Genomic DNA, 20,671 nt, shown 5'->3' with positions numbered 1-20,671 from the left:
CATGGTGGTGGTGTGTTAGTGTGTTGCGCTGGTCTGAGTGGATCAGACACAGCAGTGCTGCTGGAGTTTTTAAACACTGTGTCCACTCACTGTCCACTCTATTAGACACTCCTACCTTGTCGGTCCACCTTGTGGATGTAAAGTCAGAGACAATAGCTCATCTGCTGCTGCACAGTTTGTGTTGGTCATCCTCTAGTCCTTCATCAGTGGTCACAGGACGCTGCCCACAGGGCGCTGTTGGCTGGATATTTTTGGTTGGTGGACTATTCTCAGTCCAGCAGCGACACTGAGGTGTTTAAAAACTCCAGCAGCACTGCTGTGTCTGATCCACTCGTACCAGCACAACACACACTAACACACCACCACGACAGTGTTACTGCAGTGCTGAGAATGATCCACCACCCAAATAGTACCTGCTCTGTGAGGGTCCATGGGGGTCCTGACCACTGAAGAACAGGGTAAAAGGGGGCTAACAAAGTATCAGAGAAACAGATGGACTACAGTCTGTAACTGTAGAACTACAAAGTGACCCTATATAGTAAGTGGAGCTGATAAAATGGACAATGAGCGTAGAAACAAGGAGGTGGTCAGAATGTTGTGTCTGATCAGTGTATGTATTCATCCAGGTTAAATTACAGTGTACATATCTCTCAAGTGTTATTACTCATCAGGCTTGGTTCTATATAGAAACCTTTGAAAAGGGTTCTTCTACTGTACACAAGCTTGACATCGTAACACTAGCAGAACCCTTTTTGGTGCTATGTAGAACCACATACAACACATTCTCCACCAATCTGAAGAACACTCACCATGCAAAGAAACATTTAAGCATGAAACTGGATATTTGAGTGTTCATGTTTCTATACAGAACCATTGTCTTTACTAACGAAGCCTTGAAGAACCATCTTTTTCAAAAGTGTAGAAAAATGAACTCTCGATTTCTAAGCCTTCAAAGTGTTATTCAGTCTCTGAAGAAAGATGTATCCACTCAAACACTGGTGCTGCTGTGATTAAACACCTTAAATACACAAACAGAAGCCTGGATCTGCTAAAAGCTTAACAGGCTAATCTGTGAGTAAACTTGGGACACGTATCAGCCTAAACACTGGATTAAAGGCATGTTCATTTATCAACTGGGCTGCACAAGATTCTAAAATTAACATTAAAATTAGCATAACTAAGATATTCACTTAGAAATCTGTGTTATTTAGCATCAGTGCTTGTTTTGCTGCTGATTTATTATAATTATTAACTTATTTTCTTCATGCATTGCCTTCAGACGACCTCAGTGCCCTGCAAAGCAGAGGCAGGACGGTTTACAGGCTTTGTGTGACTCCTTATTAGAGCAGAGCCCTGAGGACACTGAGGCTCTGAACAGTAGAAAAACCCCCTGATAGCAGCCACTTCACACCACAGTCACAGGAAGAAGCTGCCTGTGTGGCCACAATGACGGCAATCGCTTGTAAAACAACGACTTCAAGCTAAACAGCTTCAGCTTCAAAGGCTTTGAAGACAGATGCAGTCGTTCAGTGAAGCAGTGAAACCTCAGTTCTCTCATGGTAAAGGTATATTAGTTCAGTCACAGTGTTTGTTTCATCCACAAAACAAACATAGAATAATAAAGACTTATATAAAGTTGAACTACACAGATGTTTCCGCATTTCTCCATAACTGAGTGTGTGAGGTGTAAACAGAGAGATTCAGAGAGGTTTGATGTGAAATGGTTCAGATGTCTTTACAGTGGTGGTGATAGGAACCAGGGGTCGCCATGACTACAACACCAATATATACATTTTATTTACTATCCAGTGAACCTACACGTCTTATGAGTTTTATATGAAATGTTGATGATGGAAAATAGTGGAAAATCTGAAATAAGTTTTCTTTCTTGTCATGCTGGAAGTAGCCATTAGAAGATGGTAAATTGTGGCTGTGAAGGGATGCACGTGGTCAGCAACAAACTTTGAATGTGCTGTGGCATTAAAGTGATGATCGATTAGTATTAATGAGCCCAAAGTGTGCCAAGAAAACACTCCCCACCCCATTACACCACCTCCACCAGCCTGGACTGCTGACACAAGGCAGGTTGGGTCCATGGATTCATTCTATTTGCACCAAATTCTGACCCCACCATCTGTGAGCCTCAGCAGAAATCGAGATTCATCAGACCAGGTTACGTTTTTCCATGTTCATCTGTCCAGTTTTGGTGACCCTGTGCCCACTGCAGCCTCAGCTTTCTGTTCTTGGCTGACAGACGTGGAACCAGAAAGGGTCTTCTGCTGTTGTAGCCCATCCACCTCAAGGTTAGACTTTTCTGCTCAGCACAGTCATACAGAGTGGTTATCAGTCACCGCAGCCTTTCTGTCAGCTCAAACCAGTCTGGCCATTCTCCACCGATCTCTTTCATCAACAACGTGTTTCCATCCACAAAACTGATGCTTACTGGACTTTTTTCTTAATTGCTCTATTCTGAGTAACTGTAGAGAGACTGAGTGTGACAATCTCAGGAGATCAGCAGGTATAGAAACACTCAAACCAGCCCATCTGGCACCAACAATCACCTCACGGTCAAAATCACTGAGATCACATTTTCCCCAGTTCTGATGGTGAATGTGAACATTACCTGAAGCTTCACGATTTTATGCACTACTGCCACATGATTGGCTGATTAGATAATTGCATGAATGAGTAGGTGTACAGGTGTTCCTAATAAAGTGCTCGGTGAGCACATGAATAACCATTTTTCACCAACTTAAATAAATGATTAGGTTTCTAATACGGTTTCTAGTATCTAAACAGTACTATTTATTAATATATAAGTAACTTTTATATTAGTATTAATAGTCTTTAACTAACTATTGCATAATTATTGAGTGGCTGTTTATTAGGGTCTCTTATTATAAAGTATTATCAGTCAAACCTGTTGCTTTTTACTCTAAAATGAGGTTCACATGTGACTGTGGCTTTTCTGTTCCTGAGATAACAGCAGACACCCTTTAATCCAGTTTAAAAACATATTCATTCTCTCAGGTGTTTGAGAGTTTGTACGGTCTATAGCATTACGTAATCTCATTTGTAATTTGTTTTTGTATTTTTTCCATTTTAATTTGTATTTTATTTTGCTGCTATTTTGAAACGACTTCTTTCTGCTGTGCAGAACACCTGCTGCCTTTAAACCCCTTAAAATCTCAGGCTTATTACAGACTAAGGCTTGTTATTTAGTAACTACAGGGACGTCAATGCAAACTGGCTGAGTTATATAGGTTACAGAAGTGTGTAATAAAACTTCAGGCCTGCCGGAGGGACCTGGACATATAAGGGGTTAAATGTGCTACATAAATAAAGGTGACGAGTATGTTTTTAACAATACTGCGGCTGACAAATGTGGTCACTGATATTAGGACAGGAAACGTTTTGTGCTGTCCTGTCCTTCAACAAAGGCAAAACTGAAAGAAAACTAGCCTTTAAGAGAAAGTCTTCAAAAACAAACAGCTGACCAGTCAGGCTAAATATGCCCGGTGACATTTCTGAGTTGCGTAAGACGAGTTCAGAGTGAACTGAAGTTCGGCACAATAAGTCTCGACCTCTGGAGTCTTGACCAACAGGTCATGAGAGAAAGTGAGACCAGGAAAAATAAATAAATAAATTAAATATCACATGGCTCAGACTTTGGGATGGGGCAAAAACAGCGTGTCTGATACAGAACGTGTGGTTTATGCAGCAGAAAGCTTCTCATTTGGTACTGTATTGGATGCAGAAGCTCCTCTGAAGGTTCTGAAACAGACTCACCCTCACGTAGGCGGTGTACTGATGGCACTCCTGCCGGTGGACGCTGAGGCTGAACATCTGACTCACCACACCGGTCTGCTCTCCGCCGTGTGTGAAGTAGACGCGGGACGGCAGGCCCTTGTGTCTTTTGTCTGCGTCGGCTGTTAAGTTGTACAGCAGCTCTGAGGAGACAGAGGGTTGACCACATCAGCAGCGTGTCCTCAACACACACTGCCCTGCTCTGCATCCATAAACGATGACCAATGCACGACAAGCACTTAAGCCTAATGCATTCCTTCAAATCGTTTCACTAATCCGCTACAGGAGATGTCAGGTTCCCACACTGATCGTCATGGAGATCACTCAAAACATCACGTTTTAAAAATCCCGGGACTGCGGCCAGCGGCCGTGTTTTTCATTCATTTCCTGGTAGTTTGGGAAAATGGCTTCGGAAAAAAGCTGTTTAAAAAGCAAACAGGGCTGATAGGCATGAGGTCACACATGAGTACTGTGAACGGGGGGCAGGGGAGTGGGGCACACCCTTTCAGCGCTGGACCCTGCCGAGAACAACGAGTGACTCACAGTTGTTACGGTGCAGTTGGCCTCGCAGGATGTTTCTATATTAGAGCTCTGGGAGGGGCTCCACACACAGTGAGGGGAAACGGGTGTTCACTGCTGTTTTTGTTATTTTATACGTCCAGAGCTCAGATCCACTTCAAATGTACACACATAACAGCCCTTACTCATCAAAGCTGAGTGAAAAACGAATTTGACTGCTTTTAATGACACACAAAATGATCTTTTATGAAACGTACGTCGAGGAGCCGAGCAGATTTGAGCGCAGCGCATTAAATCAAGCGTCAGCCTACCAGCACCTCATTTACATGTCATTTACATGAAGCACACCCTCATTCATGCAGATGTTTAGGTAGGGAGCCAATAAAACAACAGCATTTAGTGACTTGTGAGCCTACTGACCAAACTTTATAGTGTTAAAATTATTAATAAAATATAAATGATGATAATTATCATTACAGTGCTGTTGGCCTCGCAGGGTGTTTCTATTTTAGAGCTCTGGGAGGGGCTCCACATACGGTGAGGGGAAACGAGCGTTCACACAATTCTGTTTTTGTTGTTTTAGAATTCCAGCTCCCAGATTCTAGTGGATATTTAATTTTCACGTGTGAACTGAACTTCTGAGTACAACAGAATATAAAAGCTCACACAGCTGCCATAACAGTTAGAATCTCAGCATTTCAAAATGTTTTACTGAGAGAAGCCTTTTCTTATTTTTTAAACTGCTTCCTAAAATGCGTTGTTTCTGGCACATTATTATCTTTAAATGCACCTTAAAAATGTTTAATACACTTATAATCAGCCAATAAATCGCTGCTGTCGAAAGAAAACCTCCATTTTTCTAATTTTTACAGTTTTTGACATAATTTGAAAATGCCTGTTGTTCTTTACGTTGTGTGTAAATTACATAAAGAATGGACCAAAATAAACGGCCCAAAATTACTTGGAAAGACGTCTGGTTCCATTGACTTACATTAAAAGTAAAGTATGTTTTTTCCTTCTCCTGTAAAGTTACCATTTTGGAGATACAAGGTTTTGTTCTGACAACAGTGATATGCTTTAATCCAGTGTTTTTCTCACACTGAAACAAAAACAACAGTTTGAGAGCTAAAAGCTTGACTGTTTTTTTCTTAGAAGCTTAATGTGTAAATTCTGCTTGTTCCCAACGACAGTGTTGCTCTATCCAGCCTAGACGCCTGCAGATGCTATTCTTCATTTGCATTATTCTACATGCTTATCTGGGTGTGTAGTACAGTAGATGCTTACATCTACTCTTTGTTTTTTCATGACAAATTCATTTTAAAGTAAATCTGAGTTGTTATTTAGGGTGGGTCAGTGCTAAATGTAGGTGGGCCTATGCCCTGCGGTCATAGTGCTGCTAATGGTCTCAACACTGTAGGTTAGTCCTGCTTTTCTTTCAGCCCTGTTTTCTATACTACAAAATCAGGACATTCTGACATCAGGACTGAGTGAGTGTGTGTCTCTCTCCAGCTGTGATGGAGTATGACCTCACTCTGACACGGGGAAGGGAGGGTTTCGCCTGGCCTTACCCAGAAAGGAGGTGCGGCAGCAGTTTCCAGCAGCGTTGCCAAGTGGTGAAACAGAAAAGCCCTTATTCTGTCCTCACTGAGGACCAGCTAATTGCATAATACCCAATTTTATACATCCTGCATCCCACAGGACCATGCCTACTGAGTGATCAATGACCACACCCACTTTCCGCAGTCCACACCCACTCAGTAAGACCTGTCGGGACCACATTTACTCTTCTGACTGCCCGAACAATCTCACAGTGGTTCAGCACGGACCAGAAACATTCACAAGTCACTTCGTTCGAGTCCGAGTCGAGTTTTTATTAAAGAATTATTATTTTTATTAGCTGCAGGCATTTCAATGCAAATTAAATGCTTTGTTGATTTTCTGCATGAAAATGAGTTCACACACGCTCAACACACTTAAACATGGCAGATTTCTGAACATGGTAGCTTTAAATTTCTATTTATTTCCTTTATTTGAAATCTGTTACATGTGAAATGTGCCATAACTTTTGCACAGGCCTCATTTTATGTTTTATTTTTCCTCAATGTGTTAAATTCAGTAAAATAATCAGTCTTTTAGCATTAAAACGTGCAGAAGCGTGTTCTCTGTAGAGGATGTGTTCATTTATTTTCACTTAGAAAATCAACAATAACATCACCGGGGCGTGCAAACTTTTGCACACTACCACAAACCCCAAATAGGACCCTGTCAGGTTCCACGCGGCTTCATATAACAGGCCTTTCTTCATAGAAAGACCTTCAGATGTTTCAACAGAGTAAAGGGGTTAATCCGCACCACATATAGTCACGTGCTAAAGTTTTAGCACCCCCGATCAAAGTCAAATTCCATGTATTCGTTGATTTTCTAAGTGATAATAAATTAACACATCCTCTATAGAGAACACACTTCTGCACACTTTTTGTTTGTTTATTGATTTTAACAACATTGGAAACAAATAAAGCATAAAATGTGGCCTGTGCAAAAGTTATGGCACATTTTATAAATAATGGTTTGTTATTTTTTTCATATTTTAAAGCAACATTATGTAAGATTTGGGGATTTGGAGACCTCTCTGGTGAAAATATGTAATTGCAACATGACAAAGAGCATTTTGTAACGTGGGCTGTGCTTCGGACCCTCACGAGCGGATCAATCTGAGAAGGAGCGTCTCTGAGGATGTGAGTGAATTATCTACTATAGTCATCACATCTTCATCAGTATGATGCTGATTTTGAGATCATTTGATGCCGAAACACCGAGTCGGACCTTCTTTTTGAGTCTGTGTGTGACGTTAATACGTAAAGACGTACGACGTGGTGTAAAAAACTCGACGCCTCTGACTTTTAAATGATTATTTCAGGCTTTACAGGCGACTCACAGCAGCACACTCAGCATATTTTTGCCTGTTTATATTCTCCTCACTCAGTAATGAAGCTTCTTTCAGTTTCAATAAAATATCTTACATAGTGCAGCTTTAAACTCAGCAAATAATCTGACTTTTGACTCCAAAACTTCAAAACTTTCCTCACCGATCTGTCCAGGCACACGTTTCCCGTGGAAGCTCATACAGACAGTGACCTCAAAGCAGTTGAGATGCTGCAGGCCCTCGTGACACTGAGGCACTGAGATGTTTATGGAGGTCGGCAGGAAGATGGACACGTCCACTGTGATTACCGGTCTGGACCTGTTCACGCAGCAAAGCAACGAGAAGACGCAGGTATGAGGGGGTGGACAGATCCGTGACTATTTGTAAGAGGAACGTATTTACTTTGGTTGGAGCGTTAGCACATGCTGGATTAGCAGAGCGTTTCTCACCTTAATAACACCACGCTGTCTGCCATGAACGCACCGATCGTCACATCTGTGTTGAAAACAAAGACATTATCCAGGAAGGTTAGATAAACTTCTCAGTGTGAAGAACGGCACCCTAAAGCCAATTCGTTATCTATTCGGCACTGTTTACTGACACCAGCGCTATGAGCACAGAGCTGCTCGGCCTCCCTCCACTCTCAGAGTCGACTCCATCCTCCATTACTTCCCTAGTCCGCTTAAGTCCGAGCGTCCACTGTGGAATGCTGTAAACAAAATGCCTCCAGGCCACAGCATCACGAGTTAGGCTGCGAAGACAGAATGCGCCAAAGAGCAGCTCTGGCAATTAAGCCAGCGCTTCATCTGCATTCCTTGGATTATCTTTGAAAAGAACGTTTTCCATCCCAAAATTAATCCAGGATTTTGTTTCATTGAGTCATGTGGCTCTGACAAGACTTCAAAGCTGAAGAATCAGGTCTGTGGACAGATGTCTGACCCCTGAAAGGGAGGTTCTTCAAGTGTTCTTTAGTTTAGGCCAGGGGTCTTGAAATCCAGACCTTGAATCCAGTTTCCGGTCCTGGATTTTGTAATGACCAGTAGGTTCTATTAGCTATCAGTGATTACAAACATCTAGGACTAGAATCTGGATTCAAGGTGGAAAGATGTCTAAACCTTAAACCCTTAAAAGGAGGTGCTTCAAACGTTCTTTAGTTTAGGCCAGGGATCCTCAAAACCGCACCTTGAATCCACATTCTGGTCCTGGATTTTATAATGACCAGTGGGGTCAATTAACTATCAGTAATTATAGACCCCAGGACTGGAATCCAGATTTAAGGTGGACAGATGCCCAAACCATACACCCTTGAAAGGAGGTTCTTCAAGGGTTCTTTAGGACAGGCCAGATGTCTTTAAATCCGGACCTTTGAAGAAATCCAGTATCCGCTCCTGGATTTTGTAATGACCATTATGTTCAATTAACTATCAGTAATTACAAACTCCAGGACTGGAATCCGGATTTAAGGTGGACAGATGCCCAAACCATACACCCTTAAAAGGAGGTTCTTCCAGGGTTCTTTAGTATAAGCCAGGTGTTTTTAAATCTGGACCTTTGAAGAAATCCAGTATCCGGTCCTGGATTTTGTAATGACCATTATGTTCCGTTAACTATTAGTGATCATAAACTCCAGGACTGGAATCTGGATTCAAGATTTGTAGGCAACGGTTTCATATATAGAACCACGACAACGGAAAGAACCATCTGAATGCTGAGATGTTCTCCATGATATAGAAACTGTTTCACATGTGTTGCTAAGGAATCTTTTAAAAATGGTTCTATGTTATTACGAGTCAAAGAACCCTTTTTGGCACACCCCTAACAAAGGGATTTTTCAAGGGTTCTACCATACGGCACCAAGAAAATGCAAATAATCCTCCGAACGCTGAAACAGTTCTTCTCTATGATCCAGAAACCGCTGTATATGGTTCTATGTTGTCATGAGTCAAACCATTTTTCAGTACACCCCTAAAAAGAGGTTCTACAAGATTCCTTGTATAGGCAGTGTTTACATATGGAACCATGACAACTCAAATAATCATTTAAATGTTCAAATGGTTCTCTGCACAATTAAAGCGTTCTTCTCTATGATGGAGAAACAGTTGTATATGGTTCTCCACCCATTTCGTTTATCTAGAACCATGAACTCTAAAAGAACCATCTGAATGCTTAAATGGTTCTTTACACAGGCTACATGGCTGTTCTCTAAGATAAACTGCTGTATATGGTTCTTTGAAGAATCTTTACAAATGGTTCTATATAGCAGCAAAATGGGTTCTGCTTTAGTTACAATGTCAAGCTTGCAAAGGGTTCTTTGGGCATTTATGGTTCTCTATAGAACCATTGTTTTTATTAAAGAATCCTTGAAGAATCATCTTTTTTAAGAGTGTATATGGAGCCATCTGAATATCTAAACAGTTCTTTGTATGGGTTAAACGGTTCTTCTCTATGATGGAGAAACCGTTCTATACGCTATGAGTCCAAGAACCCTTTTTTATATTACGTGGAACCTTTTCTTGCTAAAAGTTCAGTGTAAATCCAGATGCACTGTGTAGTGTCAAATCAGAGCTATAAGGGGATATACAGGAAACGGTCTATTTCACTTTAAGTAACACACATGTTTCTTGTTATGTTGTTCTAGATCTAAAGATGACTGTGATCTAAAATCATCTGAGAACGTCTGACTCACAGTCAAACAATCTGATTCAAGGTCAGTTCATACGCTGGATATTTCCTTTCTTTAGTGAGTGAGCCGTCTGGCATTTGTTCTGGTTCTTATTGGGTGGTTTTGAATTAATTTGGAACCTTATTAAATGTTCCTTGGAGCCGAACCTGCTGTGTGTATAAAGTTTAGCCAAACCTGGGTATCCGTTTCCATCCATGTCCACATCGCCGGATATTGACTGGCCAAACATTTGAAGGGCTGGATTGATGCTTCGCCCAGACAACCTCTGCAAGAAGAGACAATCATATTTACACATCTGGACAATAACATGGTGACTAATCAGAGATGTTCACAAGTCGATTCACGTGAGTCAGAGTCGAGTCTCGAGTGTTTCGTAGAGAATTTCAGTCTAGTTTAGTCTCGGCTTCAAATAATGAAGCTTTTCATCCTGATGGATGCAAAACCCAAGTCCAGGGGTCAGAAACATGTGGCTCTGGAGCTGCATGTGGCCCTTTTACTGCCCTGTTGTGGCTCCACAGCTGAATCAGATTAGTAGGTAAAAATAAAATAATCCTCCTTTACAGTAAAATAAAGCTCTGCTGATCGTTCAACACAGTTTAACAGTAAATGGTCTTAAACTCTGGAGTTAATGTAGAACTGCTGATTCACCCTTTAACCCTGAAGATCAGCGCAGACTGTTGGTCACCATAGCAACACAGACAACAGCCTCGCCTAGCTAGTAGCTAACGAACGGAAAAGAGAGAGATTTAAGACGAACATCGATAATTTGGAGATGAATGGACTTATTTGTGTTTATAATCACTCCAGCTGGTTTCCTGATACGTTTAATCTGCAGTGAAAAACTCAAACACTAAAAAGTCACGAGGCTGAAGTCAGTTTCTCATTCGCCAGCTTCATGTTCAAATTTTCAGGTTCCACCTTAAATGGTGCCGCAGTTAACTACATGGTTAACTACATTCTGGCGTCTCGCGCCATTTAAGGTGTAACAGGAAAATTCTAACAAGAAGCTGGAGAATGAGGAGCAACAACTTCTACATAAAAAGTCGAACATTTGTGGAAAAGTTTCCTGTCGGAGATGTGAGAAAAGCAGCTATAGCTGAGCTAAAGCTTAAAGCAGAGCAAAGTGAGTCTGTGTTTTTGTTTATATTATATTTTTTAGTCTGTACTAGGACATCATCACATACTGAGACATATTTACAGCCAAGATAGTGAAACGTTACTTCAATAAAATGGACATGAAATGTTGTGGCTCCCAAGGTGGTTTGATTTTTGTTGAAACATGACAAAATGGCTCTTCTTAACATTTGGGTTGCGACCCCTGGGCTAGTCTGTAGGTTATATAGCATATAAGATAGCTAGACAGCGCAGTGTCTAATCCAGCAAAACCTTCAGCACGTTTTAAAGGAATGTAATCTTCAAATTTACAAACATCTTTATCCTTAATTTGACCTCAGCAATTTAAACCTCCAGAAAATGATTATAATCAAAGTTGTGTCTGTGTCAAGTACTTTGATTCTTTGCAAAAAAAAAAAAAAATGATGTCAATCATTTATTTAAAGACTTTCAACATTCAGTGGCGTCAAACTGACCTAAAACTAATCATTTTCCATCATCAACATTCCATATAAACTCAGAAGACTCGTGTAGGTTCACTGGTGGTTCTGGATAGTAAATAAAATGTCTATATTTGTGTTGTAGTCATGGCGACCCCTGGTTCCTATCACCACCACTGTAAAGACATCTGAGTCTAAAAAAAAAAAAAGGCTCTTCAAGGGTTCTTCAGTAAAGAAAATGGTTTCATATAGAACCATGAACACTCAAAGGACTCTTTGCATGATTAAAGGGTTCTTTACATGGTGAAATGGTTCTCCAGGTTGACGGAGAATGTGTTGGCTATACAGAATCTGATATTGTTACAATCTCAAGCTTGTCACAGTAGAAGAACCCTTCTCAAAAACGTTCTATATAGAATCATCTACAGCACATTCGACATCAATCTGAAGAACGCTTTCACCATGCAAAGAACCCTTTAATCATGCAAAGGGTTCTTTGAGTGTTCATGGTTCTATATAGAACCAAATTCTTTACTAAAATTTAGCTTGTTTCAATCATAAGTTCAATCATAACATTATCTGCCAATACAGTAAAATCATTTTAATTACTATAATCACTTAAAACAAGTACATAATCCCAATAATAATCCCAATATCACGATAACGACTAACGAACAATATATCGTGCAGCTCTAAGGCTCTAATGACTTCTTGCTCATTGCTGTGGAGCTGTGTTGGTTACCATTGAGTACTTGCTGACTATTCCCTTCGCGTCACCGTGGTAGATGTACACAGCACCTCCGTAATCATCCTCTTTAGGAGCTCCTATCGCCACATCTGCAACACAGGAAGAGACACACAGATGCAGCTGTGAGCGAGAAGAGAGTAAACAGAGAGAGAGAGAGAGAGAGATGGCATGGCAGGAACTGAAATACACTGTGTATGTCAGGATCCTGTAAAAGCATGTGTGCTTAAGGCCGCCTCTCCTCGAACGTGCACTCGTAAGTCATTAAATAAGCGCTTAAGTGTTGTCGGTGCCTGTGAAAGTGAACGAGACGTCAGCAGGAGTCCAACAGTGCCATAAAATCCAGGAACATATTTCAACGTGCACTTGTTTGCTTGTGCTGCACACCAGCTGCTCCAGTAACGTCAGCTAACGTATACAGAGTGATAAATCAATTGATATCAAAAATAACTATAACCAAAACACTATATTAACCATGTTAGCTGGAGATGTTGAAACAGCTCCCTTACAATAAACTAGTTGGCAAAAAGCTTAACATTCACACACACCAGTAGGGGGCGCACCGGGTCATTAGGGTCCGTAGCGCCACTGTAGATGTTTTACACAAACAACGGCTCCAGTTAACGAACATCTGCTCCCTGCCGAGCTCTCGCTCTCTCAGATACTGACAGCTTTTAGGGAGAAAATGAAAACTGATCCTCTGAAAGCGGCTGCAGCAGCAACTTTAAGGCCCAGTCCCATTTCTCATTTTTACCCCTACCCCTTGTTTTCGAGTGTCACCTTGTCCCTTGGAACTGAGTTACAGGGTAGTGGTTGAAATCTTCCCTCTGAAATGGGACCCTCAAATAAAAAGAGCATCACTTCATTAACAGCTACCAGCGCTGCTCTGTAGGCGACCCTGCCAGTCTGCAGTGACAGCAGAGGAGGGTAAAGTTCAGCTCCTCACTGCTGGGCTTTAGTTACATTTAGGGCATCATAAGCCTTCAAAGAGGGGGGCAATTATTTACTATCACCCACCCTTAATTCTTCAGTGATATGAAGCTGAAGTCAGATATTCTCCAGCTTCTTGTTAGAATTTTCCCGTTCCACCTTAAGTGGTGCAACAGTAACACTCCGGCGCCTCAGGCATCAGAACTGCTGGACTATTTAAGGTGGAACGGGTAATCTAGCTAGCTACAGACACATCAGCGCTACTAGCGATTGTTTACGCTTGCTATGAAGGAAACAACCATAATACACTGAAACGACATTATATAAGATAATATAATGGTTATCGTAATTTTTTAACAGACAATTTTTTTCTTTTTTTCTCAGTGAGTCTCTCTGTTTGGAGGGTCATGTAGCCTCAACACTTCGCCCCACCCCTCTATCTCAACAAGAATTGGGACCCCCTACCCCTAGACGTGAACGTGCAAAACAGAAGGGTAGGGCTGAGTGGTAGGGATGGGGTGGGAGGGGTGAAATGGGATTGGGCCTAAATCACAAACATTCAGTGTAACGTTAGTCAGCAGCACTGAAATGCTGATACAGAGGTTCTTTTGCTCCGTATGACCCTGAAGTTTATTCCTTTATTAACTGCACAGACTTTTTCTTCTGCTCATCATCAGCTGAGAAGCCACTGAAACTGAGATAATGTTGTTTTTGCTTCAAACTTGAACACTTGAGTAACAGGAACACCCTCTAACTGTCATTGCTGTTATTGCTGTTGCTTTAGCGGAAGCAGCGTTACCATGCAACGAGCACTTCCAGCACAAAAAACGTGGAAACGTAAAGAGGGCCTATTAAAGAAGCTCACACTACTCAGACTCCTCCCTGTATTAGATAGTCAGAGAGTAACTGGACTTTTCCAATTATGCATAAAAAGTGACAAAAATGTAGACACAGGGTTTTTGTGCAACAGTGGCAATAATACTGTAATATTTTAACGTGTGGTGACTTTGTGGTGGCCTTTCTTTTTGAGTTTATCTTTCTTTGCTGCTGTCACTCTTTAAAGTTCTCTTGTTCCACAAACGATCTCTTCTTATGATGCAACAAACCGACAGGATTAAAATGCATGTTGACTTTATACAACAAGAAATCCACATCAGTTTGTTGTGGTTGGCTTTCTCAACTAGTCCTTCAGTCCTAGATCGCTTGGAACTTCTACCCTTTTACAAAAACAAGGGCTTTAATCTCAAGTGTGAAAACCAGTTTCCTCTGCGTTCTGCCCACATATTCTGTTTGCTGTCACCTACTGTATCTGCAAGAGTTTAAAGGAACATTTCAACAGAACTACTGCAAACAGTGATAAGGTGAAGCCAAAATAACAGTAAGTGCTTCTACACCAGAGCGCTTTACTTCAACCAGCAAAACATCATGAACACACAACTGAACCTTCTACTGGGAGCTTCTACAAGCAGCTTTCACAATCTGAACACATAGACAATCTACAGCAAAACACGAGGAAACAGTCACTGCACCGCTGTAAGACCTTCAAACTCAGACATTCAATCCATCCATCCATCATCTAAACCGCTTATCCTTCTGGGTCGCGGTGGGGTGCTGGAGCCTATCCCAGCTGTCATTGGGCGGAAGGCGCATAATAAAATCGCCTTACTTTAATAAAATAAAGGTCTTCAGGCTTTAATTTGATACATATAAAATGCAGAACAGCAGCAAAGCCTTCTGAAAATGATCACCTCACATCTGCTTCGAGCAAAGCTGCTAGTCTAGTTGTAAAAATGTCCAGCAAGTGCAGCATTCAGCACATCAAACTGGAGGAAAGGCTGACTTATTTAATAATTTTATAATAACTTAATACATCAAAGCACAGTTTAGAAAAAAGGGAAGAGCCACATTCACTGCTGTGGCTACTTAAACTAGAAAAGTAAACAACCACTCTGCTCAGAAACTTAGTTCTTCGCCAGAGGCTCACTTAGATTTTTGTAGGGTTTGGTAGTTCTTTGTGTGGTTTCGTGGTTTTTGGTGTGGTTTGGTAGTTTTCGGTATGGTTTGGTGGTTCTTGGTATGGTTTGGTAGTTCTTGGTGTGGTTTGGTGGTTCTTGGTATGGTTTGTAGGTCTTGGTGTGGTTTGTAGGTCTTGGTGTGGTTTGGTAGTTTTCGGTATGGTTTGGTAATTGTTAGTGTAGTTTGGTAGGTCTTGGAGTGGTTTGGTAGTTCTTGGTCTGTTTTGGTAGTTCTTGGTATGGTTTGGTAGTTCTTGGTATGGTTTGGTATGTCTTGGTATGGTTTGGTAGTTTTCGGTATAGTCTGGTAGTTTTCGGTATGGTTTGGTGGTTCTTGGTATGGTTTGGTAGTTCTTGGTGTGGTTTGGTAGTTTTCGGTATAGTCTGGTAGTTTTCGGTATGGTTTGGTGGTTCTTGGTATGGTTTGGTAGTTCTTGGTATGGTTTGGTAGTTTTCGGTATAGTCTGGTAGTTTTCGGTATGGTTTGGTAGTTCTTGGTATGGTTTGGTAGGTCTTGGTATGGTTTGGTAGTTTTCGGTATAGTCTGGTAGTTTTCGGTATGGTTTGGTGGTTCTTGGTATGGTTTGGGAGTTTTCGGTATGGTTTGGTAATTGTTAGTGTAGTTTGGTAGATCTTGGAGCGGTTTGGTGGTTCTTGGTGTGGTTTGGTGGTTCTTGGTATGGTTTGGTAGTTTTCGGTATGGTTTGGTAATTGTTAGTGTAGTTTGGCAGGTCTTGGTGTGGTTTGGTAGTTTATGACAAGAACTACAATATCAGAGCTGATTCAGGACTGAGACTTACATTAAACCTGAAAAGAAAACTCGTTAAAAGAAAACTGATTGTGAGAAAAATATAACATCGCTGGACAGCAGAGGTGTCACACTTAAATACTGCCTGACTCTGACTGTCCCAAAATCTGAGTGTAGCCAACCAGCACTGACTCAACCCGACAGAGAATAAAATGGTTAATTCCAGCTTTTAGAGCAACACGACTATCACTAACAGCAGAAATAAAACTATTAATTTATTCCTAATTAAGTCCAAAGCTGCCAGTGTATACTTCTCACTCAGTCTGGCCTCAGAGATGAAGATATGATGTAAACTTATTAGTTTGGTTTGACAACCAAAGTTTGATCTGTTTAACAGTGAATGTTCTTCACAATGCTGTTAGTTAATCAGCCTAAACAATGAGAACTTTCCTCTGCTGGGTTTAATACTAATGGAAGTTTGATGGAAACATCAAGCAGTTTTTTTCATAATTTTATTCACAATACAAGTCAAGTTTTCAGTGGTTTTGTTAAAAATCAGCAAAAGATTCATGCAGCAAGTCAAAGATAATTTTAAATCTCACGTTACTGAGACGTTAAGGGATTAACTCAAGCATTTTCAGGTAACGTTCAAGCCAAGGCCTTCAGGTACTTTCACAGTGCAGGTGCTGAACTGCTGCTCCAGCTCTAATAGCACATAATCCCTTCGTCAGCTGATCCTCTGGGCTTACGTATGTCGAGCGAACGCAGAGCTGAGTACACGTCAGTGAGGAGCTGCCCAAAAAGTCTGACTCTGAATTCTGTCATCGCAGGAAATTCGCTGGCAGAAAGACAGAAAACGGAGAGCTAAAATCAGGAAACGTGTCCAGCGTCTTTAAGGAACCTCACTGGAGGATGAAACCTGCTGCCAAAAGGGCTCCGAGAGCAGACGGAGAGCCAGGAAAATAGAAAAGTAAGAGTAGAGGTCACCAAACAGAATTCTGACCGGATCTCACAAAATCACAAACGTCTTTTTCTGTCACCTGATGAAGAGTTACTGTCTTATCGTTAGAAGAACTGACCCCAAAAAAGGGCTGCATTTCACATTTACGAGGAAGTTAAAACAGCCAGATTTATGCGCTGAAGGAAATTACTTTCACAAAAACTGCAGTTACTGTGGGGCTGAACGATTAATCATTTTTATATCGTTTTATATGAAAATTTGAAATTCGATCACTAGAAAGGCAAATTAAATCATTTCCTACATTCAACGAGTTTTAGGTTTGGAGACCTACTAATACAGGGCTTGGGAACTTTCCATACAGTCCATGGAAAAAATCTGCAAAAACAGCCTGTTTTAAATTCAGTGTTTTTGTGATGTCACTTGCATATATCCAACATTTCAGCCTACAGCCGGTTTGCTCCGCCCCCTTACACTGAAGTTATGAGGTGTGTTTCAGCTTGAAGTTTTTTTCGAATGAAGAACAACACAATCAGCCAACCAGAATGGAGCTCATTTACATATATCAGTCTTAAAGGTACAGTGACAAAAAGCACTGGATTAGCTGGATTAGTTTATCAGAGGAGCTTCTACGAAGCAGCTTCTTATTCGCCAGCTTCTTGTTCAAATTTTCCCGTTCCAACTTAAATGGTGCAGCAGTTAAGGTGGAATGGGAAAACTGAGGCACCAGAATATAACTGCTGCACCATTTAAGGTGGAACGGGGAAATTCGATCAAAGATCTGACAAATAAGGCATCAACTTCAGCTTCGTAGAAAGATGGATTTTCCTGTTCCACCTTAAATGGTGCAGCAGCTACTTTCTGGCACCTCAGGCCCTTCAATAACTGCTGCACTGTTTAAGGTGGAACGGGGGAACTGAGGTGCCAGAATGTAACTGCCGCACTGTTTAAGGTGGAACGGGACAACTGAGGTGCCAGAATGTAACTGCTGCACCATTTAAGGTGGAACGGGACAAATGAGGTGCCAGAGTGTAACTGCTGCAAAATTTAAGGTGGAACGGGAAAACTGAGGGACCAGAATGTAACTGCTGCACCGTTTAAGGTGGAACGGGACAACTGAGGTGCCAGAATGTAACTGCCGCATCATTTAAGGTGGAACGGGAAAAATGAGGTGCCAGAATGTAACTGCTGCACCATTTAAGGTGGAACGGGAAAAATGAGGTGCCAGAATGTAACTGCTGCACCATTTAAGGTAGAACGGGAAAAATGAGGTGCCAGAATGTAACTGCTGCACCATTTAAGGTGGAACGGGACAACTGAGGTGCCAGAATGTAACTGCGGCACCATTTAAGGTGGAACAGGAAAATTCAAACAAGAAGCTGTCAAATAAGAGGTAGCACCTTAAATGGTGCAGCGGTTTCTTTTTGGTGCTTCAGGGTCCTCAACAACTGCTGCACTATTTAAGATGGAAGGGGCAAACTGAAGTGCCAGAATGTAACTGCTGCACCACTTAAGGTGGAATGGGAAAATTAGAACAAGAAGCTGGCGAATAGGAATTTCAGTCTTGTCCGTTTTCCATTACTCAGTTTTGTTATTACATTATTGAGATGTGGATTTGAGCAGGACTGCTACTGCTGAGGAGCTCTGAGTTTGGCACATTATAAGAGGCAATTCACTCTGGAATTATTACTTAGCAGACTTGCAAAAACAGACATGGCTGATTCATCCTGGATTAAAATCACAGATCTCGTCTATAATCACTCAAATTACAGCACGTCCTGATATAATACTAATCCAGCTCAAGTAGGGCTTTAGATGAGCACAGTCTGCACATTCTGACCTTGATATCCATCATCATCAATGTCGCCAAGGGTGGTGATGCACTCTCCAAAATGGGCATTGTAAGCGTTCTCTCCGTTCAGAATCTCAGCCTCCTCCATCACCCCCTGCAGGAACACACACACAGAATTCTCCATGAGATTAAAAGATCATACACTGACCTGATTTATCACACGCAGTTATTAACACTAAAACACGAGGAGGTTTATTAAAACATCAGAGACGGCTTCAAAGGCAGCTCAGCACTGCTTAAACCCGATAAACCATCTATACGTTGTGTATAATACTGCAGTGTTGCTGTAAGAGAAGGCCGAGTGAACTCACGTTGCCCCTGCTGAGATAAACATACACCTGGCCTTCGTCCCGGACCTCGCTGAACATGGGTGCCCCCACCAGCAGGTCCGACAGTCCGTCTGCGTTCAGGTCAACTGCACACAGTGAGGAGCCAAAGTAAGAGCCCATCTGAAACCAAGCCAAGGCACAGAGCGCAACGGGTCAAAATCCAACATTTCTACACACAGTCAATGCAGATTTCCTAATTAGTACGCTTGTTAAATCCGAGTGAATGGAAAGTAAGGTGAATGGTAGCAAACGTCCTCTATACACAGAGTCAGTATCATTTTGGGGTTTTTATCATTTTGGAATAAGACCACTTGCATGAACCACAAAATTAGGAGCAAAATAATATAACTAGTGGTGTCAAAGTTACTGCATTTCACAGACTGAACCTTCAGACCATCTGTAGCTCCATCCTGGAGTTCAGCTGATTACACTGTGTATTGCTATGACTTTGTTACTGCAGCGTTCAAATACAGCCTTCAAATTACTGGAAAGGGAAACAAACAAACCAACATTAAGTGGCATCCCAGGTGGCTGCTAAGGTGTTGCTATGGTATCCCAGGTGGTTGCTAAGGAGTTGTTAGGCTGTGGCTATTTTATCCCAGATAGTTGCTAAGGTCTTGATAGGCTATTGCTATGGTATTCAAGGTGGTTGCTAGGGAGTTGTTAGACTGTTGCTATTTTATCCCAGGTGGTTGCTAAGGTGTTGATAGGCTATTGCTATGGTGTCCCAGATGATTGCTAGGGTGTTGCTAGGACATTGTTATGTCATCCTATGTGGTTGCTAATGTGTTGCTAGGCCATTGCTACGTTATCCCAGGTGGTTGCTAAGGTGTTGCTAGGCCTTTGCTATGTTGTCCCAGGTGGTTGCTAAGGTGTTGTTAGGCCATTGTTATGTTCTCCCAGGTGGTTGCTAAGGTGTTGCTAGAGTGGTGCTATTTTATCCCAGGTGGTTGCTAAGGTGTTGCTAGGCCTTTGCTATGTTATCCCAGGTGGTTGCTAAGGTGTTGTTAGGCCATTGTTATGTTATCCCAGATGGATGCTAAGGTGTTACTAGGTTGTTGCTGTTTTATCCCAGGTGGATGCTTAGGTGTTGGTAGGCCACTGCTATGCTATCTCAGGTGGGTGCTAAAGTGTTGCCATGCTGTTGTTATGGTATCCCAGGTGGTTGCTAAGGTGTTGCTAGACAATGCTGTTATCTCAGATGATTGCTAAGGTATTGCTATGCTGTTGCTACGTTATTCCAGGTAGTTTTTAAAGTGTTGCCAGGCCATTGCTATGGCATCTCAAGGTAAGGTGCTAAGGTGTTGCTAAGCATTTGCTATGTGATTTATAGGTGGTTGCTAAGGCGCCATTGCAGTGTTATCCCAGAGAGTTGCTAACGTGTTGCTAGACCATTGTTATGTTTTCCCAGGTGGTTGCTAAGGTGCTGTTAAGCTGTTACTATGGTATCCCAGGTGGTTGCTGATATGCATGTCAGGCGCATACAGTATGTGCTAGAATGCACCACTATTCCCGTACAGGAGCTACAGTCCCGCAAAGTTTTAAACAATAATAACATGAAGAACAGTAAGTTAATTTTATCAAGTCAACTTAGCACAAAGTTGCACTG

General features: G+C 41.7%; 1 protein-coding gene across 2 annotated transcripts in view; it reads right to left on the bottom strand.

The window, feature by feature from the left end:
• The window catches only part of itga9 (integrin, alpha 9), a 163,021-nt gene that overhangs the window by 87,610 nt on the left and 54,740 nt on the right, over positions 1-20,671 (bottom strand). For both annotated transcript variants that reach the window (XM_036573623.1, XM_036573624.1), the window contains 7 exons: positions 19,045-19,182; positions 18,722-18,827; positions 12,228-12,322; positions 10,107-10,197; positions 7,699-7,744; positions 7,413-7,567; positions 3,790-3,950 (listed from right to left, as the gene is read on the bottom strand). In XM_036573623.1, coding sequence (XP_036429516.1) covers positions 3,790-3,950; positions 7,413-7,567; positions 7,699-7,744; positions 10,107-10,197; positions 12,228-12,322; positions 18,722-18,827; positions 19,045-19,182 — 792 coding nt within the window. The remainder of the gene's footprint in view (positions 1-3,789; positions 3,951-7,412; positions 7,568-7,698; positions 7,745-10,106; positions 10,198-12,227; positions 12,323-18,721; positions 18,828-19,044; positions 19,183-20,671) is intronic.

The sequence above is a fragment of the Colossoma macropomum genome, unplaced genomic scaffold (genome assembly GCF_904425465.1).
Source record: "Colossoma macropomum unplaced genomic scaffold, Colossoma_macropomum, whole genome shotgun sequence".
In the NCBI taxonomy this organism is placed as follows: Eukaryota; Metazoa; Chordata; class Actinopteri; order Characiformes; family Serrasalmidae; genus Colossoma; species Colossoma macropomum.
The sequence above is the reverse complement of the archived record's forward strand: the minus strand, read 5'-3'. Positions and strand labels throughout refer to the sequence as shown.